Here is a 27,240-nt window from a genome sequence, read left to right as displayed (position 1 = left end):
CTGCAGTGTCTAAAATAAAAGAATTGTTTGAATTGTTAAGGTCATCAGCACATACATGACTGTAGCAAACATTTAATAGTTTAGCATACAGCCTTGACTCTGTTGGATTCAAATGATGGAAACTATGCTGCAGAGATTAAGAACAATATACCATCAAAGGGATTTATGTTCAACTGGGTGAAGAGAATTTCCATGAATTGAAAGATAAAATCATTTTCTTATTTGAACCACATACTTCTTCGAAAGTCGACCTTTGATCAACTAGAAAGCAAACATTATGTCTTTATTTTCTAAATTTCAGTAGTTTCAGTGATATCAATCGATCACAGAAAAATATCAGTTATTACTTTTTTAATGGCAGGTGCTGTTTTAGATAGATTATTACATGGTAAAAGATTAATAACACGGAAATATTAAATAGAGCATACAAGAAATGGTAATGAAAATATTTTAAAACCCTTGTGACATAGATTTGAACAAGTCTTCCTGATGAAGGGGGCTTGCCTTATCATGTTTCACAAATTGTCACTTCCAGATGTAACCACATGCGCTCGACGCAACCTTGATGTTGAAAAGGAGCAATAATCTGAAGGGGCGATGGGGAATCATATCGAGTGACAGTTATCTCGGTTTGCCCCCATGACCCATTGAATAGGACTCTATTACACTAGTCAATAGACTAGATATGGTCCCCAGACCGAGACATAAGGCAACCTAAACCTAAAAACCGTGCATACACTTTTTTCCTCAATAAATATTCCCTCCAAAGAATAACGTCATTTGAACTTCATTATGTGTTATATAGACACAAAAGTCTATATCGATACTACATTAACATGCACAAACAAATGATGCAATAAAGGGTTCCAATATCAGGGTTCCTGCCACAAAGTTAGAAAAATAATTAAGAGCTTTTCCAGACTCTTTCCAGACCTAACCATGTGATAAGTTCATTGACCTAATGATAGCAACAGGGGATGAAATGTTCAGAATTTTAGAATGAATTAAAATGGAATGATTCCTGCATAATTCAAGTGTGCTGAATCTAAAAGTGGACTCATCTTCATGATATCTTTTCAGGTAAATTCTCAGGAAGCTTTGAAACACATGCACCGTAAAACATTTTTCATATTCTATTTGGTCATTTGCAAAATCTTTACGACATGTTATTTCAAGCTGACATTTGCATATTTCTTACATACAGGTATATAGAAACGTTGGGTGAATATTCAGCTATAAGAGTAAACAGACATGTCCTGTGTTCCAGGTACTTTGGAAGTATTTCTGTGCATTTTTGTCAAGTGGCTCCCCATCATGCTTGTATGTGATACAATAATCTTTAGTCATACACATGTTGCAAGTATATGTTGCTCATGAAATTTAATGTTTAGAACATCCGCCTCTGAGATCGTGGGTTCGAACCCCGGCCGAGTCATACCAAAGACTTACAAAAATGGTACTAACAGCTGCCTCGCTTGGCGCTCAGCATTAATAGGTTAGTGTTAGGACTGGTTGGCCTGGTGTCAGGATAATGTGACTGTGTGGGACATCATGCTACATGTCTGCGTCATGATGCCCCAGTGCTAGACATCACTATAAACTGCTACACTGCAGACATCGTCGCGATATGACTGAACATTTTTTAAAGCTACTTTAAAAATTCTAATCACACACACACATAATTTGTGTGTACATAAATCTTAACTCACTTTTTATGATATTGCTTCAAATAAATTCACACCATCCATCCAAACACAAGCACCATCCACCATTTTAAAATTGGTCTTTGGTCGCTTTTTGCAAAATCGTAACCTCGTGTTTATTACAAGGTGATATTTGCACATGTATAATAACTCTGTCAGTGTGGGTTTGAATCTCAGGGTTGGCCAGTGTGGGTATGTGAGACTGCTGCCAGTAGCTTCCAGTGGGGCAGTGGCTCTCACAGGGGTTACCCCATGTTCTACCTCCACCAATTATACTGGCTACTAAATAAAGCCTAACATCTGCTGAGAAATGGTGTTATATCCAAAAAGAACATCAACATACAATTTGCAGTAATCTTCAGCAGTTGTGAATAATTATCATTTGCCTTTCCACCTTTTAAATCACTTTTACTCATCAGTGGGATGGTGATTCTTCCAAGGGGTTGTCCATAAAGGACTGTCAATGTCTTACTCCACTTTAACAAACGCAGACTGTAGCCAGTCAAATAAGTTGCGAACAACTGGCAGACCATCTTCACTACTTTCAGCTGCGGACGTTGATGATGCAGTTGACAGAATAGCGCCAATATATTCAGACTCCACAGCGCCTACGTCTGCCACTTCAGCTTGTGTGCTCACTGCTGCCTGTGAATATGGGCATGATTGCGCTTCGCAGCTTGAGATGGAAAGTACAGGCCACACTGATTACAAACGCGCTTCTCAAGATCAACAGTCACTGATGGACAGTAGAAATCAAATTGCATCTTCAGGAAGTCGTGTGAAGGCTGCATATGTAAAAGAGTCAATCATTGATAAATCATTCCAAACGTTCCACTGTTGCCGCCATCTGGTACATCGGTAATCCCTTTATCTGTACTGTAGTGTGGAACAGGTGGAGGTAAATATCATCCAGGAAATATATAGTTGTAGTTAGTGCGATGCTGACCACAGCATGATTCACTGTTGCACTTCACAATCTGCAAGCAATACTGCGACTGTTGAATGTGACGACATGACCTCTCATCTGACGGTTTACTGATGTCCAGTTTTCCTGCATCACATGATACAAAAGATGCTACCACATCAAATCTATCAATAACCGTTGAGCTCCAGACTTCTGCCAATACTTTAACGGCTTTCTGGAAATTGGCCCTTTCCAACTCTACATCACATGTCTTGCCATTGCTGTCCAAATCAGATCTATAATGACTGATGATGAAACCATATTGGACGAGGGCTTCATGCAAGTCATCCAACGTTTTACAGCTATTAAGCTTCTCAGATCGTCGCCGCGGATCAGCAACTGCTCCACATGATACAATGTCCACATTTGTCTTTAGCAACTGTGGTTCGTCATCTTCTAAGCAGGGCCTTCCTAATTTCTGCTGAGTCGCTGACCAATGACTGGATGTTCTTTCGCAACTTCAATCAGCTTTGTCTTGAAGTCATCTGGAGTTCTGTTTGCGTGCTCGTTCAGCTGCCAGACGTTTTAACCTTTACACAGACTTTGTTTTTGTATCAGCTGTCCACAGTCCAATGTATTTTACCTGTAGAAGACTAGCCGTTTGTGCGTTGACAGATTATAACCCATTGCTTGCTGCGTCTTGTGCTGTTGTAGAGCGTTGGTTTTTTCTTCACTAGAGATGCCACTGCTGTCGTTTGCATCTCGGCATCCGTTTCTCTTGCTCTTACGTCAGCAGAAGATGCCTCTTCCACCTCTGACTTTAACGTCACCATTTATTATCACCACTGTTGACGGAAGTAGTTGAATCAGATGCTTGGCTTAGACCTTGCATTAGGCGTGGCAGCGCAGCCCCACATGCTCATCAGACGACTTTTTCTTTCTGCTGCTCTCACATGTCAAACTTGAATCAAATTGTTAACTTCTTCATTTTCTTTACAATTGTTCCACTGCTCCTGTGCACATTTATTTGCCAGATCTGCCTTCAGATCAGGACGTGCAGCAATGAAAGCATCCTTAAAGTCGTTCTACAGTTTATAACGCGCATCCATTATTAGCATCGGTAGTATTCAGAATATTCTTTTATTACGTGTTTAGGCTCTAATAAACACTAACACAGAAAGATTAAAAACAACAAGCTTTGTAAAATTTAACAAATAACTTATGGTTTTAAGAATCAAATCCAAAAATAATCCAAGAATAATCCAAGAATAATCTACGAATTCAATTGCAAAAGTCCTAGTAATAAAATGTTCTAATAATTTCAAGTTCGAATCCCGACGAAGAATCCAAGATGGATGACGATGACATATGCTGTAGTCTCTACTGATTTCTTTTATCTACAGTTCCTTGTAGAAATACAAATAATGACACTCCGGTGTTGGAAATCCGAATAAAACTTCATTAAATGCCTTAGTTCAAGAATCCTGCTTGAGCACACAAATATTTCCAGGAAAAAGAATTAATCCTTTTGAAATCCAAACGATCTGAAGAAAATTATAACTCAAAAACCTGGCTACAACAACAGAACACAATTTGATACCAAGTGTAAAAGCCCGAAAACAGAGAGAGAGAGAGAGAGAGAGAGATCTAAAACAAAGGTTATATCATATTTTAAGACGCAGTTTCGAAATTCCCCAAATTGCAAAATCAAAAGGGGGGTCACATGATCATGTTTACATATACAAAAAATCACATACACGGAATATGGCCTTGACCAGACTAATGATTTGACTCTGAGAATAAAATTTTAAAAAATTGTTTACTTCTTTAAACACATAGTCCCACCATGACCTTGACAACAACCAATCTTTAAAAATGAAAACAGAACTTATTCACGCGGCTGCTATTAATCTTGAATCAATGTCAGGATCCAGGTCAACACCTGGTGTTTATGAAAGAATGATTAAGATCAACCGATTTTCTGGAAAAAAATTTCATCTCCAGTGAATAAATTTACATTATAATAGCATATAAAAGAATAAAAAATTTAAAACTGACAAACAATTAGGCTAAAATAAATATGAACTAAATCAGATATACGTAACAATATTCTTAAATAATATGTAGAATTAGCTGGAAAAATATAGATATTTTTGTTGTTGTTGTTGTTTTTCTAGGGTTTAACGCCATTTTTCAGCACAAGATAGGCTATACATGGCGGCCAGTATAACTGGTGGAGGAAGAACCCTGGAAATCCCAGGGAAGAACCACCGACCCACGAGAAGCTACTGGTTAGGTGCAAAATAGCCAAGATTAATTTATATCCAGGTCTACTCTATGACAGTATCTCGCAAATAAAAATCATTATTTGAAAACACATTCACTTGAGTACAAGTGACAATCTTTTCGCCGGCGCGGGTTACAAAAGTATCATTACTATTTACCCGCAGACATCAGCGCAGCTTCGTATTAATTATTACTACAGACGCCAAGCACATAGAAGCCCTGGTGGTAAATAAACACAACTGGCAGCCAGCAGCAAACTTCTTCTTTGAACTTACCGACAGGATATCAAAGACAAAGGTTGTTTGCGGGAATGGCAGTTGTCTTCAATATATCGGTTGATTATTTCCCTCTCGTTTGCGAAATCGTTTTCTTCTCTTCTGGCCTTCCTGTTCCATTGTTTCAATTTATTTTCGAAATTCTCGTGAATACAGGTGAAAATAAGCCCAAATTTACCTCCATATCTCGGCCAACTTTGTATATTTAAAAAAATCGGCTCACTTCACAGAATCCATAATCACCTTCTGATGTCGGCTTGCTTTGCAATAAACTAACCTTTCTATTGATATCCTTTAAAATAAAGTAACCAACGTCGGCTTCTGAGATCGGCTTGCTTTGTAATAAAAATAACCTTTTGTCTTTGATGTCCTGTCGGCAGGTTCAAAGAAGGAGTTACTGTTTGCTGCCAGTCGTGTTTATTCATCACCAGGGCTTCTATGTGCTTGGCATCTGTGGTTACAATTAATACAAAGGAGCATTGATGTCTGCGGGTAAATAGTAAGGATAACTTTGTAACCCGAGCTGGTGAAAAGATTGTCACTTGCACTCAAGTGAATGTGTGTTTTCAAATGACGATTTTTATTTGCTACATACTGTCATACAGTAGACCTGGATATAATTCAATCTTGATTATTTTCCGCCCAACACCGTGTGATGCGTTTATGGCGTATTCAAGATATCGGTTGACTATTTCCCTCTTCTTTGCGATTTTATTGGCTCCAGTTTTTAGTCGGATAACATGTTCAAACCTTTAAGCACAACCACACACAACTGTTAGTGTTATGTCAATGAACGACGTGGTGTGTGGTATCGGACATAATTGATACACGCTACAGTATGGAAGCCTACGGCACTTATAAGGATTTCGGGGAAATATTTTATTCTTTAATGCTTATGTTGAAAAAAGGAATAGATGATAACACAAGGTTAGTTTCTTTCTTTTAGTTATCAATTAAGCGTTGTATTTATCTATTTTATTGCAATGTACAGTGGGGGGGGGGGCAAGCACAAATGCAATACAAATTTATTTTGTTTCTTAAGTCTTGGGACATATGACCAAAGTGAGAAAATGTTTCACCATACGTTCTGGGACAGGAAAAAAAATAATTATTTTATCAAGTCCCAACATATGCGGTAAATACGGTAATTACTCGACTGAAGTGCTGAAAGAAACAGTCCAAAATAATATATTCCATTTCTATGGCCAGATAGATAAACATTACATCTTTTCAAAGCTGTGCGCAGAACAGGCCGACCTTTGGTGAGTTATGAAAACACAGGGTGGTATCCAGTGTGTCCAAAATTAATAATAGCATGAACCGAATATTCTGGTGACAATTGCCTCTTTTCAAATGGTAAGCATTGCAATATTTTATTTTCATCAATCGGTCGAATTCGGTATGCGTTTTGCTTCAGTACTGGAGACAGTAACCTTAAGTGCGCAGAAATGCCCGGCAGCATTTTATTCCGTGGCATGAATCGTACAAATTGAAATTAACAAATAATTTATATTTAGTTATCACCCATTAAGGACATCAGCAAAACATTCTGGAATACACGCAGTAGGCCTAAAGCAGCTGTTCAGCACAGAATATCATAACAAAAAATACAGACGTCCGCAAGGTCCTTTACACCCCCTCACTCTTGTCTGCATTTGAACAAAAAGACAAAACATCTTTGCGGACGTCCTTTATGGCCAACCCCCAAGGGTTTACAAGTGTTCTTCCTGTACCAAATATACTGACTGCCATGTATAGCCAATTATGTGATGACAAATGGTGTTAAACCCATAAGAGCAACATGATCAAACATGGATTGCTTTGTTTTATGCTAATATATGTAATCAGTCAATGAACATGCCAATGTGATAAAAAAGAATAGCCACCTTGCTAATTTTTGGAGTACAGCAAGTGATGTCAATAATTATCTTTCTCACTCTGAGAAACAAGTGTCTGTGCTCATTACAATTGTTTTGCTAATGCAATAAATTTAAAGAAAAGGATTTGCTAGTTTGCTATCTTTGCTCGTATATTCAACGTTTGTCTACATATGATCATTTTCCCTGCACAAGAAAACTGCTCTATTTATTCTGTTTTTAAGATAACACTGTACTATCTTTCATATTTTATGAAAGACAAAATATCTTTTAAAAAGATTCATGCTGTGTGAAACCAAGAGCATGGTGACTAAGATGAGTTCATTATATCATCAAATGGAGTAGCCTGAAATGGCCTTAATGGCGGAATAAAATCATCGATCATTGCCATCTTGCTTCTGTCCATGTGTGTTTGAGGCTTTGGAACAGACAAAGGCGATATCTGAGAAAGTTGCCAGAAGTTTCTTGTGGAACAGTGGTTCTTACGGGTATATTTCCAAGTTCTTCCACCACCAGTTATGCTGGAGTCCTTATATAATAGCCTATCGTGTGCTGAGAAATTGCATCAAACACCAAGGCAAGAACAAACTCACTGACATGTAAAACAGGTAGTCTGTTTTGGAAGTAGTTGGGGGGGATCATGGATGACATATGAACAGATGATACATCTATGTCTGTAATCTGCAAAATGTATTAGAAATACAACCAGCATGTTGAAACATATTAAAATGGCACAACCCTACCAATGACACCTTACAAGCATGAAAAGACCATCCTCTTCACAATGTATCTATAATAATCAGGCCTTCCGACCCTAACAAGACCATCATGTTGACAGGGTATCTATAATGATCAGGCCTTTCAACCCTAACAAGACCATCGTGTTGATAGTGTATCTATAATGATCAGGCCTTTCAACCCTAACAAGACCATCGTGTTGATAGTGTATCTATAATGAGTCTGTGATTAGGATTTTTGACGTAGCTTTTTAACAATTTTTCAGTCATATCGCTACGATATGGCAGTTTAGAGTGATGTCTAGCACTGGGGCATCATGCCGCAGTCACGTAGCATGATGTCCCACCCAGTCACCAGGCATACCAGTCCTAACACTAACCTCTTAATGCTCTGCGCCAAGCGAGGCAGCTGTCAGTACCATTTTTAAAGTCCTTGGTATGACTCGGCCGTGGTTAAAATCCACGACCTCCCACTTCCGAGGCGGACGCTCTAACCACTAGGCCACCGGAGCGGTCGTATCTATAATGATCAGGCCTTAAAACCCTAGCAAGACCTTCGTGTTGACAGTGTATCTATATTGATCTAACCCTAGCAAGATTGTCAACACCATTAAGTTGATATGCTTTACTTAACACAGTACAATGCTAAATGTAAGCCACTGTTCCTTTGATGTAATTTAAGTTATTCAATCATGCAAATATAGCTCAGTGAATTGTTTGGTTGGTCTTATGACTTTATGTAGTATAATGTGCATAGAGGGTACAGTTTCACACAAACAATCAGCCAAGACTGTACAGCTGTCTACAAATATGTACCGTACAAAGACATCCTGTCATAATGTATTTGGTGATAGGAATGTACAGCTATCTACATGTATGTACTGTACAAAGACAGCCTGTCATAATGTATTTGGTGATAGGAATGTACAGCTATCTATATGTATGTACCGTACAAAGACAGTCTGTCATAATGTATTTAGTTACAGGAAATCTACTCCAAACTGTTCAGTAAGAATATTTTTTGGTGAATTTAGTCCGAAATTGGTATGCAAATATTCAGTGTATTATTTATGTCTAAATGTTGGCCATATTTTAAAATAACTTAAACTGTAAGTTTTTAATTGACTAAATTTGTTACCAGTGGTTATTTGGAAATTATAACAAATAAATGGTGAATAACCTAATTTTCAACAATTTCTCAAAAGATGTATCAAAATTTGCTGCTCATAAAATTTGATTTGAGATGCATTTAAGTGGAGTAGAAAAGTATGGACAAAATAATGTTTTGCGAAAGCCAGGCCAGGATTAGAAACGATATGTTTTAATTAGTACCACTAATTATGCAGGTACAAGAATGGTAACTTCCAGGGACATGAATGGGAATGTACTGCAGCACAGAAAATCTGTTAAGTGGTCTTAACTATTGGAGTTTTTTATGTTTGTCATCCAGTCTGTGATTGATGTCTCAAACATCAGCAATCTGAAAATGAGATGATTCTATATGAATATATGCATGTAGATCATATGGGTCACAGTTGCTTTCTGTTTATGTTTTACATGCTGGTCATATGGCTTACTAATATATTCCATGTCGGTATTGATGATGGTATTATGGATTTAACGATGCTATCACAAAGTACTAGACCATGTGACCTCTTAATGTATGCTTTCTTTTGAAATGTGCATATTGATTGACAAAGAAACCGTCCAAAAACTAGCGTGGTTTCAATTTTCTTTCCTTAAAATTTGTTTTTAGTTTATTTTAAGAGTTTGATGGCTAAAATAATCGAAGACAATTTGATATAATGTTATTTGAGAATTTATGCAGCAAAATCTGGTTGTTCTAAGTAGTTCTGGTCAAGACCTTCAGTCTAGCAGACATGTCCACAAATACTGGGATTTCAAGAACACTAGTAGATAGACATTAAAAGTATATAAGATTTAAGAGAAGCATTAAAGTGTATACAAAATTAAGACAGACACTGAAGTGTATAAGAATTTAGACAGATATTAAAGAGTATAAGAATTAAGACATTAAAATGCCTAAGAATTAAAACGGACATTGAAGTGTATAAGACAGACAATACAGTGTATAAGACTTAAGACATAATCACTGGTGTTAAGAATTAAGACACAGACATTACAGTGTATAAGAATTAAGACACAGATATCAAAATGTATTAGAATGAAACTAAATAAGAATTAAAATGTGCAAGGAATACTCACCTGACAACTGTAATACAATCTGATTCACTATGCTAGCTTAGTAACAATTATGATCACACACTATGCCAGCATAGTAACAATTATGATTACACACTATGCCAGTATAACATCAATAAAATATACATCTACCAATTGACATGATTGGTGTGTTAGCAAATGTGATTACACACTATGCCAGCTTAGTAACAATTATGGTTACACACTATGCCAGTGTAACATCAATAAGATATACATGTGCCAAATTACATGAATGGTGTGTTAGGAAATATGATGATACACTATTCCAGCATCATAGCAAGTTTGACTGCCTACAAATAACACTAAGATGTACATGAACCAGTTGACATGATTAGTATATTAATAAATTGGAGTAGACACTATGGCAACTGAATAGCAACTATGATTATACACTATGACAGTGTACTATTTATTAACTGTACAGCTGTTTGTCTTTGTAATATATAAAACAAATCCCGAATTGTTTTGTGCATCTAGTTTAGCCCAGTACTTGATGCGCTTAGTACATTATATATATATATATATATATATATATATATATATATATATATATATATATATATATATATATATATATATATCTCCCTACCTAACCTAACCTAATGATAATTTTTGTTTTAATCCTAACCGAGGTTAATTTTAAAATGTCCATACCTACCTACCTTAATTTTAAAACTATAAACTATTACAGAGGGAGAAAACATATTTTCTTTTCCTTTTGTCTAATGGCACCCAGCCCTGGTCATCATATATTCTGTGTTTGTTATCGTTGTATTCATGTAGCTTATTATCGACTATATCACACCTTTCTTATACCTAATAATAGATGCATGATTTTGTATAAATTAAATTCCACATACCTTTAAATGGCGATTATTCCTTTTGTTTTCTAGTCACTAAATATTCCTTGCAAGATCATTATCGAAGCCCATAAAGAGAAACAAACAACAACACCAGTGTGAAAGGTTCCTCCATTTTCAGGCAAGGCTAAGCCATATGTGTAAACCAGTCAAAACCGGTCTTTACGTCGCGTACTAAATGAAAGCGACACCTGGCAGCAAATATTTTTTACTACATCTAACAAGCGTAACTTCATAGTCAGCCATTGATATTTGTTTTTACATTTTTGGATCATAACCAAGATATGCAATTATTTAAAAAAAATAATGAACATTTATATTTAAAAGTAGAATAATATTAAACTGTATAACAATAATGAACATTTTATTTATAATTTACTCAAGGTAAATAAATAGGCCTTCATACATGACTGTGTCGGCACCTATACACATGACAGTGTTTGATGCAGACTGATCATGAAAATGAACAATTCTGTTTCAGATTTAATTTAAATATAATTTTATTTAAATATTTTAAAATGATTGCCTTGATAATAAAGTTATCAATGTAATGTTGATGTGAATGAAGTAAAAATAAAATACGTTACTTGCCTTGATGAGGTGTTTCGTACATGGAGATGATATTGGTCTCATAAGCTGCCACGTACAGAATCCCACTATCCCAGAAACTGGCGCTTAGATGATGTGGTATCCCCTCCCTATAAATGGCCACTAACTCACATTTTTCTGTCAGATGATGAATGAAATTAAAGTCACACACAAACAAATGTCCATTGTCATCTACAGTTATTCCACGTGGCCACAGTCCCTCATGTTTGTATCTGTATGACGGTTGACTTGGATTCAGTAAATTAAATCCATACACACCAATGTCGTCAGGGGAGTCAGCCAAACAAGAAATATAAACCATGTTTTCTTTTGTTGTCAACCGACTGTATCCATGTCCTTCACAGATTTTGTGTAAATTGTCATGTCGTCCATCTTGTAAAGACACAATGCTCCAACATGTTGTGTTGTCTTTGTCAGCACTGACAACAACTTTGTCCCTGAATGCAGCTACACAATAACAGTAATCAAATGATGGTCGTAAATGAAATGTTTTACCCCTAGAAATGAGACCGGAGTCCAGTACCGACATGAGTGTTATACTGTCCCTCATAGCCACGCATAAGTCCGTGTCATTCACACGACACACGCCCCAGGGCTCTAACTCCAGTTCGTCTGATGAAGACAGCAACATGCCGTCATGGCGTCTGTACACATGGACTTTTTTAGACCTCCAGTCTGTGATGACCAGCTTGTCTCCGACCACATTAACATCCCTTGGGTCAAGGTCGTCTGTAAATTTTTTATTATATAAACATCAATAATGACGTGCATAATTATATTTAAAAAAAAAAACTTATAGAAAACAAAATAGATTGAATTTATGACTTTAAATAATAGTCTGCTGTCATATAATTTCACCACCACCACAACCATCGTTATGTTCTTGTTGTTGTTGTTATTATTATTATTATCAGAGATGTCTACATTAGACATGAAAAATGTCGCATAAAAAAGTAAATTAGTTAACAATGAAAATACACAAAATACTGTATGATAATCGTTGTATGATTGCAGTATTATTATTATTATTAATATTAGTATTAGTATTATTATTATTATTTCAACAGGGATTAAACAGCAGACATCACAAGGAACCAGTAAGCACACTATTATAGTTCTGTACAGTAATTTTGTACATTATGCTTACGTTCATATTAGTGCTAATTAAAACAATACTGTACAGAGTCATGAATCATTATTGTGTGATAACTAGTTTGATGTGGAAACTTGCTTTTCCTCTGTCATTTTCAAAGGATAAATAAAACTAAAATTCGGGTCAGCAATAGTCCAATAGACATGTGTAAATTGTGCTAACTGTATCATTTTCATTTTTCGTTTATTATTATTATTATTATTATTATTATTATTATTATTTCAATAGGGATTTTGTACCAGACGTCACATGGAACCAGTAAGCACACTGTTCTAGTTCTGTACAGTATTTTAGTAAGTTTAAGATATCAGATGTACCATACTTTTATTTGGACATTTGTGATGTGATGTGATGTGATTTGGATTTTGAACGTAGCTTTAACAATTTTTCAGTCATCTCGCTACGATGTCTGCAATGTGGCAGTTTATAGTGATGTCTAGCACTGGGGCATCATGCCGCAGACATGTAGCATGATGTCCCACCCAGTCACATTATCCTGACACCGGGCCGACCCATCCTAACACTAACCTCTTAATGCCGAGCGCCAAGCGAGGCAGCTGTTTGTACCGTTTTTGTAAGTCTTTGGTATGACTCGGCCGGGGATCGAACCCACGACCTCCCGCATCCGAGGCGGACGCTCTAACCAATAGGCCATCGGAGCGGTCGGACATTTGTAATGTATTCATTAAAACAAATACTGTACAGGGTGATGAGTCAGTATCATGTGATAACTGGTTTATGTGGAAACGGTTGTTGTCCCTCTATCATGTCCAATTCTTACTACACTACAAAAACTACAGAAATAAAATAAAACTTGTGTCACTCATATATTCATAAGCGTAGATCGGTAACAAAATTAAAGTTCTTACCGTAATATTGGGGTGGGGTTAGAGAGCAGGGGTGATTTTTATAGAAAATTGAAAATAAGCAAAGTCCTATATCGATATACGCTTTCCCTACGTGCGAAATATATATATATATATATATATATATATATATATATATATATATATATATATATATATATGACTGAAAATGACTCCGGGGTTTATCCGTATACTCCCCACCCCATTTCGATTTCAGGCCATAAAATGGAACCAGCTGAGATGATAATATTCGTACACTACATGGAATAATTATTGTTTATAATTTTATAACTTTTTTCAACTAATGTCGTGGATAGAATATTCACAATTGTTTTTTTTCCGGGGGTCTCTCAAACACGGCAATATTTTTTAAGGTATTTGAGAGTCAATTTTTAAAGCCCGCCCACAAAAAAAAACAACAAAAAACAACGAGAACGGTGCTTTATTATTCATCAACTCAAATTACCCTTGACTACTTTATAAAATAAATATCAGCATAATGTAGAGGACGCGCAATTTTGTATTCCTTAACTGCTGCAAAAGTTCTTTAGAAATATACGCGCTGGGCATAAAAAAAAAATGCGAGTTCTATTAAACAAGAATAATATATATAAAAAAGAAATAAATCTTACTGTAAAGATAAAAGATACACAACTTGATCATTCATCTAATGTGCCCCTGTCATACTCAACATTTCAACGCACCCTAAATGTACTGTTACCCTGAATATTTCAGTGAAAATCTCATTTGATAGATTGTGTGAATTTCTTCCCTCTCCACTGTGTCGTCTGCTGCTCTCAGTGTCTTACTTCCCTTGCGTTATGACGTTGACACTGGCAGAACGCTGGTGATCAAATTCAACCAAGAAAATTGTACAATCTGATAATGACATCACACTCAGTATGACGTCACAAGTTACCGCGTTTGAGTCTGGTGATTATTATTTCTACACCATTCATTTTCATGTATCATGAGTGGGATTACATCAACTTGTCTGTATGCAAATGCGTGGAGCTTATGTACTGAGGTTTAAATGACCCAGGAATAAAAACAACCTTACGGTAGCGACATATTATAAAATGAATTTAAAACGTGAGGAACATGCATGATTTCTTGTATCAAACAAACTTAGCCTAAGACATTAAACGTTATAGAAACATGATTATGTGTGTTCTAAAGTTCACATATAATGCAAATCCGGTTTGTTTACGGTATGCAAAATAATGCATCATCAGCTTTGAAGTAAAGAAAAGAATTAGTATTATTTTAAAATTATTATCGAACCCTTGCAATTAAATTTTGAAAACACTCTTTTGTTGAGATTGTTTTCTCACAGCAGCAGGCATTGAAAGATGCGCATTTTTAAAAACTTAATTTGTTCGGAGAGACAGGGTTTTTTCCTGGCATTCCAGTATAAACCGGAAACTGGCACTTTCTGCGGTAACGCTACATTGTATACAGTTTTACATGTCACTTTAAAATAAAATAATGTAGTTAATGATCCCCTGTCCGTCCGTCCTTTCTACTTTTAGTCTTGGCTACATAGGCAGTAGACAGGAGAAAAGGCGACCATGTCTGCCACGCATTATAAATACTCGTGAAAGTGATGAAATGGCAGACTGTGAATTTATATTCTCTTTTGTTTGAAATATGAAGCATATGCGGAAAACAGTGCTCTACTTCTTTTCTTTGAAATATCAAACACATGCGGAAAACAATGTTTTACTTATTTTCCTTCATCATGCAATGAATGAGAATTGTTAGTCTATCCAGAATTTTTTTACTCTGTCACAGATTAAAGGTTTGGAAACTTTTCTTTCTTTTTCCATATAGCTGTTCTAATTTATTTAATTTTTTTTTTGTTTTTCATCTTCTGTGACAAAAGCCAGTAAAACTTTACAACTTTTCTGAATGCATTGTAATTGTTTCTATTTGTCCGTCAGTAGTTTGTTCTTGTAAAAGGAGTTATTACAGAGAATAGGAGAGGATTATCACATGACGCATCAGGTTTGAAGAGGATGAGTTGATTATAAGATCCATACAAGCACCGACTGAGCGAGTCTCTTCATAATTTGGTATTTTACAGGGATATGTACATTACAGCAAACATTATTAGACGCTGCGACATAAATTGGGGTGGAGTGCTCGAGTATAAAAATTAATATAATATGTTTCCGATGCCCTGCCTAGTTCGAGTTATTAAATCAAATATTTATGTATCAACCCATATTCACGTAATAACACTATCTGATATTGTCAGTATTTCTTGAAAGCGCTATTTTGAACAAGAAAACAATTCATTTAATTATAATAAATACATGACCCAGGCTGTATTAATTGTTCACTGTTTTCGCTACGTGCTATAGGTTCTAAACAGTTTTTCACGTATCATCATTCAAAATGTTTAAATAAAACAAATATAAGAATAATGTCAAAGTAATTCATGTAACACAACAGCAGTTTATAACATTCCACTTCATATATTTTGATTTGATCATGTTCGTCCAGTTCGCCGATCTACTTATTCAAACAGACGAGGATAAGTGTCGCTAGACAGATGCATTAACTTTAATATGTACCTGCACATACCTGATTCATAATAAATGTTTCACGCTTTCAAACAAATTTTGCTTACATAAAATCATTTATTAATTATTCTAAAGAAATAGAAAACCAAATTTTCATGCTTTTAAATACATATTTTTAGGGTGATTTAAAAAATTTCATGCTTTTTAAAGAAAATAAAGTCCAAAGTAAATGTTGTTTTAGCACAAAAGAGGTTATACATGACGACGAGAAAGAACCCTGTTAAATCCATGTAAAAACCACTGGCCCACAGGAAGCTGCAGGCAAACTTTCTCACATACCCACAAAAGACGAGGCTGGAACCCTTGCGGACAAAAATGTGATGGCAGTGATTGATAAATTGCCGTAACGGACAAAACCAGGACTCCATTTGAAGAAACAAAAAATTGGTTTAATACCATGTAGTCTATATCTGCATCAGTAGACATAAAATGTTCTCGTGAAATCAAGGTTTTCGGTCAAGGTCCAAGTCTAAAACGTTAACAAATTTATACCAAAAAATTAAATAAATAAGCGAACGTGTAAAAAAGCAATGGTGTGTGAGCCTCAAATATTAAGCATGCAAACTTTATGTAATTATAAACGTGGCGGTTATTTGGTCTATTTATGTTAATTGGTTTTCCTTGATATTAGTAATAAAAGTGGCCGCTTCTGTAGCCAAAGCTATTAGAGCGTCCGCCTCTGAAGCGGGGGTCGCGAATTCAATCCCAGGATAAGTCATACCAAAAACTTTAAAAACATGGTACTATTAGCTATCTCGTTTGGCTCTCAGCGTCAGCAGGTTAGGGTTAGGACTGGTCGGCCTGGTGTCAGGGTAATGTGACTGGGTGGGACACAATGCTACATGTCTGCGGCATGATGCCCCAGTGCTAGATATCACTACGAACTGCCACACTGCAGATATTGTAGCGATATAACCGGAAAATTGTTAAAACTACGTTAAAAATCACACACACACACACACAGTAATAAAAGTCTATGATGTGCTGATGATGATCCGTGTGTGTGAGAGAGAGAGAGAGAGAGAGAGAATCTTTGAGACGATCCCCAAACTACAGAAATGAATCTAGATCACTTCCGCAGTATACAATGTAACCTTATCCCAAGACTGGCAGGTGGTGAGTGGGAGTCGAGCCCGTGAATGATTGAATGAGACCTTTTTGAAGAAGATTTTCGGTCTTACATTAAAGAGGATGAAGCCAAAATGAAATTGGACACCAAATAAAATACTTGTCAGGCCTTGAACGAGAGGTGTAGCAGTAACAGTTCTAGATCAGAATAAATTTTCGCCTTAGTGACATCGTTCTATTGCACAGAATAAAAACCCGAGAATAGTAATTGAAAAGTATTTCAAATTTCATGTGCCGAAAGCATTTGATGGGACTGCATTATTTAATAAGAACTATTCCCATTCAAATATATTTTAAGATCAAAGATATCAATACCAAAGTGACCTCTCCTCAATGGACACAACACTGGATTATTTTGCCGAACATTTTATAAGGTTTTCCAAGACGTTCTAGATCAGTAATTGGACATATAATGATAGGTTTTACATCAGCGCGGACCAAAACGATGCAATTAAACAATGATTGTTTATTTATTTATTTATTTATTGGCTGCGTGTAATGCGTGATGTTCGTACAAAACAAATATTTAATTAGTTTTAACGCATGTAAATCAGGCTACAGATTAATTGGCAAAGACATTTTCATGTTATTTAGGTGATATTCAGCCTGCTGTGGTGTGCAATTTGTACCTTTGTTCTACAAATTTAGATTTTGTAACTTGTAACTTCCGCAGATTATGCTCAATGAAATGAAGAATATTATATAAATATTTTGAAGTGTGTAATACTATTTTATATCATAGATGAAATGTGTTATGATAATCCTACTACGTTTTTATTGACACTTTGTATCCACAAATTGATTTCTATCACTTCTTCGTTCTGTCATGTGTTTCTTGACATTTTTTAATTCGACAATTCCATTTCACTTGTTTGACCTCCTACGTATTTATTGACACTGCTGTATATACAAATTAATTTCAGTCACTCCTTCGACTTGTTTTTTTTTTTTTTTGTTTTTTGTTTTTGTTTTCTTTCTCAACATAAAACAAGACTGCATAATTTGCCCATATCTGTAAATATATGCATATGCTACCTCAGATACTGCATAAAACATTCTAGGGCAACTGGTCGTTACTATGACAACTGTAAAATAACCTGATGTTCTGGTATGTATTGTCCTGTAGCGTGCATGGCTTTGTAATTTAGTGGACGTATCTTTTCAATTAATTCTTGCCGTACTGGGGACAATTTACACCTTAACACCGTGAGCATCGAACTACACACTATGTACAGCGTAAACCTAAAAAAAAAGAAACTTATTGACACCCTGACGTTGACAGTGAAATCGAAGGATGCATGGATCACAGTGCATAGGAAAAGTTAGTATTTATAAAGTGCTTAAATGACCTTGGTTATATATAATCCTGTAACTTTATCGTTTATGTTCCATTCTAATTTTCCACGAATAACTCCCACTATAAAAACAAAATGTTATGCGTGTTGTTTTGGGGGTCTATTTTCGGTCAAAGCTCCCAAAAGAGAAATAAGGACATGTAAACGTGATCTGTGTTATGCAGTTGTGACGTCAATCGCTTTCCACTGCAGCAACGTCAGGAATAAATTGTCACGCAGTTACACCCATGGCACTTCGCCCAACTGAGAAGAATAGTTTAAGCAAATTTTGTTCTGACACGAACGTTTCGCTTATATATATATATATATATATATATATATATATATATATATATATATATGTAAAGCAAGAGAGACTTTTATATGATATGATATGTGTGCAAGTGTTTCGTTATTTCCTTTTTTTGAAAATGAAATAATACTTTAAAGTAAAGAAATATTATTTTGCTTAATCGAAATATTATTTTATATTTTCCAAAAGTATTATTTTATGATTTTCTTTGACCAAATATGATATCAATAAAACGAAAAGTTATTTGGTTATTTAGAAATCTTTTTTTCAGCTATTCTTATTAAGCGAAATTTGTCTTACATTGTTTCAAAATATTGACCTTTCGATGAGTATGATATTCTATACAATATATGAAATCTATATAGACGCCAATAACATGTCAGCTTTTAAAAATATCGATCCGTTGGCTAACAGATACATCGGCCCATTGTCTATCCCTTAGTATCGCAGTCGATATTTGACTTCTGTCATTAAGTGTTGGCAAGTTTAACTATGTTGCTGTGGGAGATTGCTTCGATAACATGTTACGTCAAAAATACGACCTGAACAAAATAAAATTTCATTTTGCATCTATTAGTTTAAATACTTTGAAAGCTGTGTGTGGGAGGGGGAGGGGAGAATTTATTGAAATAAAATTGACGTAGTTAGATACACCATATACGATAAAATTGTATAACATCTAAAGTGTTGGTATAATAAAATTTCATATACCAATACTATCAAATTTTGAATTTCCCATGAAGTGTAAATACATGTATAATTATGATATTCCCATGACGTATAAATACGTAGATAATTATGATATTCCTATGATGTATAAATACGAATATAATTATATTTTCCATCACGTATACATATGTATATAATTGCGGTTTTCCCATGGCGTGTAAATACGTATATAATTATGATAGTCCCTTGGCGTATAAATACGTATATAATTATGATATTCTTATGGCGTGTACATACGTATATAATTATGATATTCCTATGGCGTGTAAATAAGTATATAATTATGATAGTCCCATGGCTTATAAATACGTATATAATTAAGATATTCCAATGGCGTGTACATACGTATATAATTATGATATTCCCTTGGCGTATATATACGTATTTAATTATGATATTCTTATGGCGTGTACATACGTATATAATTATGATATTCCTATGGCGTGTAAATACGTATATAATTATGATAATCCCTTGGCTTATAAATACGTATATAATTATGATATTCCAATGGCGTGTACATACGTATATAATTATGATATTCCCTTGGCGTGTAAATACGTATATAATTATGATATTCTTATGGCGTGTACATACGTATATAATTATGATATCTCCATGGCGTGTAAATACGTATATAATTATGATAGTCCCTTGGCTTATAAATACGTATATAATTATGATATTCCAATGGCGTATAAATGCGTATACAGTTATGATATTCTCATGGCGTATAAATACGTATATAATTACGATTTCAACAGTCAACATTTGCCTGTATACTCTTTAGATTATTGACGAATTTTTACTTATGAACCAGTATTTATAAAATATGAAAAAGATAGTAATAATCCAAGAGTTCCGAATGAATAAAAAATGAAATACAATTTCACTGAAATCCTCCCTCTCTCTCTCTCTCTCTCTCTCTCGTAGACTTTCGATTATTTCATGCCATGACGCCATATCATACGCTAATTTGTATTGTTGTGTTTTGCATAGTAGATGGTATCTTTACATCTGGCAATTTGTATTATTGAATTGTTTAGGTGTGATATTACAATACTAAAAGTTCCTGTTTTCACATTATATTTGACTGTTTTGATGGGGGTTTTAAACAAAAATCTTACAAAAGCAATATTCCTTGATTTCTAATTCAATTCAAATGCTACTAATTTCCATTAAATCGATTCTGCTACCGACCCCGTCTCCCAAGTCAAAATGCTAAATCATACGTGTAAATATGTGAAAATATGTGGAGTGACAGGAAACATACTGACCGGGATTACATCCTTAAATTTGAACTTAACACCAAGTAACCTACAATAACTTCAGTCCTTATAACTGTATGTGTGGGAATATTCTACTGTGATAAATGGTAACAAAGATACAATGTTGCCATAACCTACTCAGACCAGATGGCTGTACCGTAAATTCCTTGGTTAGGAGACACATGTATACTGTAATTTAGTTGAGGTTTTTTTGTCTTCATATTTCTCTTAAACCTTGTACGGTTCTAATACAGATAATTTTACATTACAGGGTTCGCACGGTCATTAAAGGTAATTGAAAGTCATTGAGAAATGAGTACCCCAAGTCAAGGCCTTGAAAGTCATTGATATATCACCTAGGTCATTGAATGTCATTGAATTTAGGAGATTTTGCTTAAAAAGAATAAAAAGTGATTGAAAATATTACTTTCGAGTAATTTATTTTATGTTGGGTGGCGATTGGAAGTACGGTTTGGTTTTCTGTCATATGATAGCAATTCCACTATTATGGTAATCCGCATGAGGTAATCGCGCCCCTTTCACATGATGTCATTAACACTCTTTGACATTACTAAGTTTAACTGCCACATCGGGTCCTGGACAGACAGATGAAATGGTGGGTAATTGTTATAACCTTTAACTGGTTTAAATTGTAATTTTTAAAATTATGTAATTTCCTTTATTTAAATATAATGTAATACACACTTTAAAAACAAAATGTAAACTAAATCAACTGCAGGACTACTGGGGATTAAACTTCGATTTTAGACAAGTAAAATAACAGGCTAACATGTAATCACCATCCTGACAACAGTGGACGAGATCAAAGACACGAGAGTTTAGCAAGTTGAAAGATGATAATCGGTCCGCAGTGAACGTTTCATCTTTTAATATTTTTTTATGTGAATAAACAATAAATGTAATTAGTTGAGTCGCGCCAAGGCCGGGCCCTATTTCGCGCTGGGACACCGCACATTAAAGGGAATAAACATATCAAATGTTAGCTTTTGTTTTTTCTTTCTTTTTATTGAAAACGTTTAATTGATGATACTGAAGTGCCATATTATAAACAGTCCTACTTGTACAAAGAGTGTTTGAAGCTTGATGACATTAAGGAAAGCAGTCTAATAAAGACAGGATGAGGTGAGAGAAGAACTTTGAAGAATTAGACAGTGTGCGGTACTAGTTTTCCGCTGTTGAAACCATTGAACGTAAGGTGTCCAGTGTTACATTAGTTATAATTTTCATGACTTTTCGGCAGCCCATAACAATGGATAAAATAAATTATATCAGTCTTTATTGAACGCTTATGTGCTAGCATATCCTACAAAACCCCAAAATATGTGCCAAGATGAACTTATTATAAAGTGCTATATTATCAAGAATGACACAGATTTGGCTGAAAAAGTTAGCCATATGTTCCATGAGCTCAAGGCGATCTCCGTTACGAAAAAAGGATCACTTCTTAACTTTTGGACAAAACAGGCACCATCAGTTTCACAATAAGTCACTGCTCAGGATAATTTCTAGTCCAATGAACATCCGACTGATGTCTTGAATATCATTACTTCTGAAACATTGCCCTCTACAAGCCATTTGGCTACTCCGAGAAATGTCACTGTCCAATTACATTTGACTTCCAAAATTGATGTCATAAATTCTGACCTCGTTGGTCTGTATAATCGCTGAAACAAGGACTACTTTCAAATGAGCAGAACTTAGATTTTAAACATAAACAAAAAAGAAAAACTGAGTTGGAAAAGAAACTAAAGAAGAAGATTGATGATCAAGGAAGATCCCAGAAAGCACGGGATTAAAAAAATCAAAGTTGAATGCTTTACAGGAAGATAATCCTAAACCAAAAAACTGAATATCAAGGCCAGATGTGGTCAACCAAAAACTGAATATCAAGGCCAGATGTGGTCAACCAAAAATCGAAGAGGAACAAACATTGCTTTTGCAAACTATACTGGATATTGTAATGCATGGTTCAGCTTCTCATGAAAAAAGACAGTTCGAAGTTTACAGAAGTATCAACACCTTCGATCAATTAACATCATTTTAAAAAAATAATGGCTTCAATATAAGTCGAAGTGGACTTTATTAGCTTTGTCTACTACCTAAGCGTATTTCGTCGTCAGAATGTAAGCGTCATGTAATCACTGTCCCAGTAACGATGATTAGAGCGTAAAATGTTTATCACACTAAATATATTGATTGCCAGCTTTTCACAGCATTATTATGACATTTAGACGAACTTTTCTCCATACCTGGACCGGATGAAGTTTGTTGTATCAGCAGGACGATAATTGTCGCGTCCCAATTGGTCTGGTCGCTGCCAATAAGTAGAGTTCCACTGCTAATGCACGTTGAATATAAAGTAAGCCTTCCTGACCATGACTGGGTAGTTGTTGCCCGGCACAAGCTTATACCCTCGGTGCATGATGGCATTAAGATCCATCGCGATAGTCTTGGAAATAGAGACGCTGTTGGCTTTTCTGTCAGAACTTTTATAGCCATCCGATCTGGAAAATACTCCCCATCAACAGCACTCAGCCATGGATTTGGCTTTGAAAGGTTGCTGTGTCTGAGTTTGATACTATAACCAGGACTTGGTATTGATAAATTGGTCGAGCCGATCCACGTGTTTACTGTTGCTGGTGGGCCGGATGAAAATCCACGGTATCAAAAAGTCATTACGCTTGACATCCACCATTTATTGAAACATGATCTTGACTCTGTCTTCGTTGCAACAAACGCGCCGGGACGAAGTGTTTCAAACAGAGTGGAGAGAAAGATGACACAACATCAAGGAATTAAGTGGATTAATATTACCTCGTGAGAACTATGGCAGCCATTTAGACGAATGAGGTAAGGCAATTGACATTGTGATAGAAAAGAAAAACTCTGAATTTGCCGGAGAAACGTTGGCAGAAATATGGTCACAGTTGACTATAGACACTTACCCAACCATTGCTGAGTATAAGGATCCATTAAATTCAGAGCTCATGGAGCATGATGTATTGTGTAGAGATCAAAACTGGCGTGACAGACATATCCGCTCAGGACAATACTTGCTTCAGATTGTGAAGTGTGACAACAACATGTGCTGATCGAAAGCATGAAGCTCATACTTCAGCGTGATAAAAGACATATTTCTTCCGCCTCCTGTACCACTTGTTCAATCATGTGAAGGCATTCAAGTTCCAGAATGAGCAACAGATGGAGCCTTCCACAAATTTCCATCCGTATTTGCAACTCAAAGTCTCGAAACGGACGACATACGTGAACAATCTTATTTTGGAGCAAAACTATCCAAAAGACATTACCTATGAGCAGTGGAACAAATGTACATAATACACATAAGGAACAGTTTCCAAACTTGCTCCAGCTGGTTAAACTAGTTATTTGTATGACCCATCAGCAGGGGCATCTCAGCATTTTTCATACAATTGTGAGGAACAGATTAAGCTCAGAAAAATTAACAGATTAATGTGTATACAACCAGATGCGACATATTTTGAAGTTCTTTTGGTTTAAATAGGACTCAGAATGTTGGTGGAAGAAAGATACATGGATATTGAAGTGTTAGGTATATAGTGAAATATGGCCACTTTGTCCTCCCTCTCCTATTTTTACTACTCGCTCGTTATTTGCGTAGCAAGATGGTTCCACCGCCCACCCACCCACTATATTAAATCGTGGCAGCAACAGTGATGTGAAAGCCTGGACTCGCAGCTGGAGAAGAAAAGTAGAGAAGCTAAATGCAATGGTTAATGTCTGGGTTTCAATGACTTTCTTTATAAATATCATTTCCCTCTCATATTACATTTATTTATTTCTGTATTGTTTTTATGTTTGTTTATTGTATTCAAATTGATAACTAAAGCAGAACACTTGATACCGTGAGTAGTCGTTGAAAACTGGAAACTGTTCATTGAAAACTCATTGAATTTCAGCTGTCATGATCTGTATGAATTTTGTATATATTAATATAAGGCTTCTTCTCATCTCTTGCTATGAGAAGGGATTATTCATATGTTATTTAAATGACTTTGCCCATGGTGTGTGTGTGCGTGTGTGTGTGTGTGTGTGTGAGAGAGAGAGAGAGAGAGAGAGAGAGAGAGAAGAATGAGTTCAGGCTCTCTAACAAGGGTGTCACCCATAACCGTGTAGATATGATTACATCTTGGGGAATGAGGTAAGGAATCGCTCTAAGGAAAACACAGAACTGTTCTGGCTCGAGGAACGTACTATATATATATATATATATATATATATATATATATATATATATATATATATATATATATATATATATATATATATATATATATAATGCTACATATTAAAGATACATTTATAAGACGTTATATTTAAAATAAAAGAAATACATATAAAACTATACATTCCCATCGAGCTTACCAACTTCATTGTATAATTTCTGCCTTTTAGAATGTAATACAGGTAGTTAAATCTTGATTGCTTCATGATATCCAATGAGTATAAAATTCAATAGTTGCGATAGAAGTATAGAAGCTAAAGGCAATGGTTAATGTCTGGGTTATAATGACTTTCTTTTTAAGTATAATTTCCCTCTTATATTACATTTATTTATTTCTGCATTGTTTTGTTTTTGTTTTTTTTGTTTGATGCTTTTGCATTTGTTTCTTGTATTTAAATTAGTAACTAAAGCAGAACACTTTGATACCGTGAGTGATCATTGAAAACTGGAAACTGGTCTTTGAAAACTCACTGCATGTCAGCTGTCCAGATCTGTATGAACTCTGTAGATATTACAATGTCTCAAGCCCTCTCCGTCCCTCCGCATTGTTCACTCCTTGTTTGTCGAGGCGGCATTTTCCCCACCCACCCGCTAATTCGTCTCTCTCTCTCTCCCTTTTGCGGTATATCTATGTTGGTTAAGTTAAGAGACCGATCCACCATCAGAGATATTGACAAGAAAGGCAATCTTGTCATCAGTAGCTCCCGATCTCCTCCACCAGCACCACCCAGTTGAGGAACCGATTTAGAGACAAGCGACGTGGGCAAATACAGAGGCGTCAAACTTTTCAATATCAAATAAGGGATTTCAATAACTAAATCCTTAAATAAGAATGAGCACAGCTGATTTTCTTTCCGCAGCTGTTTGCCAGTGGCATATGTCGATGGATCGGGACCTCTGATGGTAAAACTGACATATACAGCATCTCTCTGTACAGCTGACCTCTCTCTCTCTCCCTCTCTCTCTCTCTCTCTCTCTCTCTCTCTCTCTCTCTCATGTCACGAACAAAATATGTGCCGTAAGAGAAAGCATTGATTTGGATTACATCCATGAAGTTCATCTTAAGCAAAGTAACCAGCATGTATCACGGTCAATGTAATGTTATGTGTCCACGTTCAATGGGATTTGTTTACAGTGTTACAAGATACCAATGACACAAAGTTGCAATAATCTTCCTAGACCAGATGGCTGTACTGTAAATTCCTTGACTAGGTGTCGCACATATACTGTAATCCTATATGATGCTCTGTGTGTTGGGGTGGGTGGGATATGAGTTACTTCTTAAACCGTGTAAATGTTATAATGCAGCTCATTGTACATATTAAAATGTCTGAAGTTCCCTCCATCTCTCTTCATCACTCACTCCTTTTCGGTTGATCAGGCATTACTTCAGTTTCACATCAATGAATCTCTATCGCTCTGTCTCTGTCTGTCTGTCTCTCTCTCTCTCTCTCTCTTTGGTGATAAAACTATCAGACAAACAGACCAACAGAGAGACGGAAAGATGGACAACAAAAGCAATCTTATGATCAGCACCTCTCCGATCTCCCTTTCCGTGTTTTTGTTCATGGCCATATTTAGGGGGAAGGAACTTAGGAGCATCCGTGGTCGTCGAACTTGCAATTAGAATACTGTATTCCAAATGATGAATATGCGTAAAAAACAAGGATCTCAGCGGATTTTTAGCCCATAGCATGCGACGATGCATCAGGACCTAAGATGGTAAATCTGACCAATAAACCATTGCGCGCGCGCGCCAACACACACACACACACACACAGAGAGAGAGAGAGAGAGGATAACGAAACAATTTATTGTCGGTAGTAACGGTAAATAGAGCACGCCTCGTTTCCTTTAGATGACACATTCAGACACATCGTGGTAGACATAGCTGCGATGAACAGAATAAAATACGGACTGAAAACATGAGCTTCCTAATGTACATCAGGAGCTTCCTAAAGTACATTTTTGGGCTAGACCGCTCCGGTGGCCTAGTGGTTAGAGCTTCCGACTAGGATGTTGGAGGCTGTGGGTTCGATCCCCGGCCGAGTTAGAACAAAGACATAAAACGTTTGATAACA

General features: G+C 35.8%; 1 protein-coding gene across 1 annotated transcript in view; it reads right to left on the bottom strand.

The window, feature by feature from the left end:
- Positions 1 to 2,608: 2,608 nt before the first annotated feature.
- LOC149774787 (uncharacterized) overlaps positions 2,609 to 27,240 on the bottom strand; it is a 43,713-nt gene continuing 19,081 nt past the window's right edge. The window contains exons 3-4 of the mRNA XM_089945004.1: positions 11,478 to 12,224; positions 2,609 to 3,096 (exon numbers count right to left, since the gene is read on the bottom strand). Coding sequence (XP_089801130.1) covers positions 2,609 to 3,096; positions 11,478 to 12,224 — 1,235 coding nt within the window. The remainder of the gene's footprint in view (positions 3,097 to 11,477; positions 12,225 to 27,240) is intronic.

This window comes from Sinohyriopsis cumingii, unplaced genomic scaffold (assembly GCF_028554795.1).
Source record: "Sinohyriopsis cumingii isolate HCF-2022 unplaced genomic scaffold, ASM2855479v2 utg000160l, whole genome shotgun sequence".
Classification (NCBI taxonomy): Eukaryota; Metazoa; Mollusca; class Bivalvia; order Unionida; family Unionidae; genus Sinohyriopsis; species Sinohyriopsis cumingii.
Note: the sequence above shows the minus strand (reverse complement) of the source record. Positions and strands in the feature narration are given on the sequence as shown.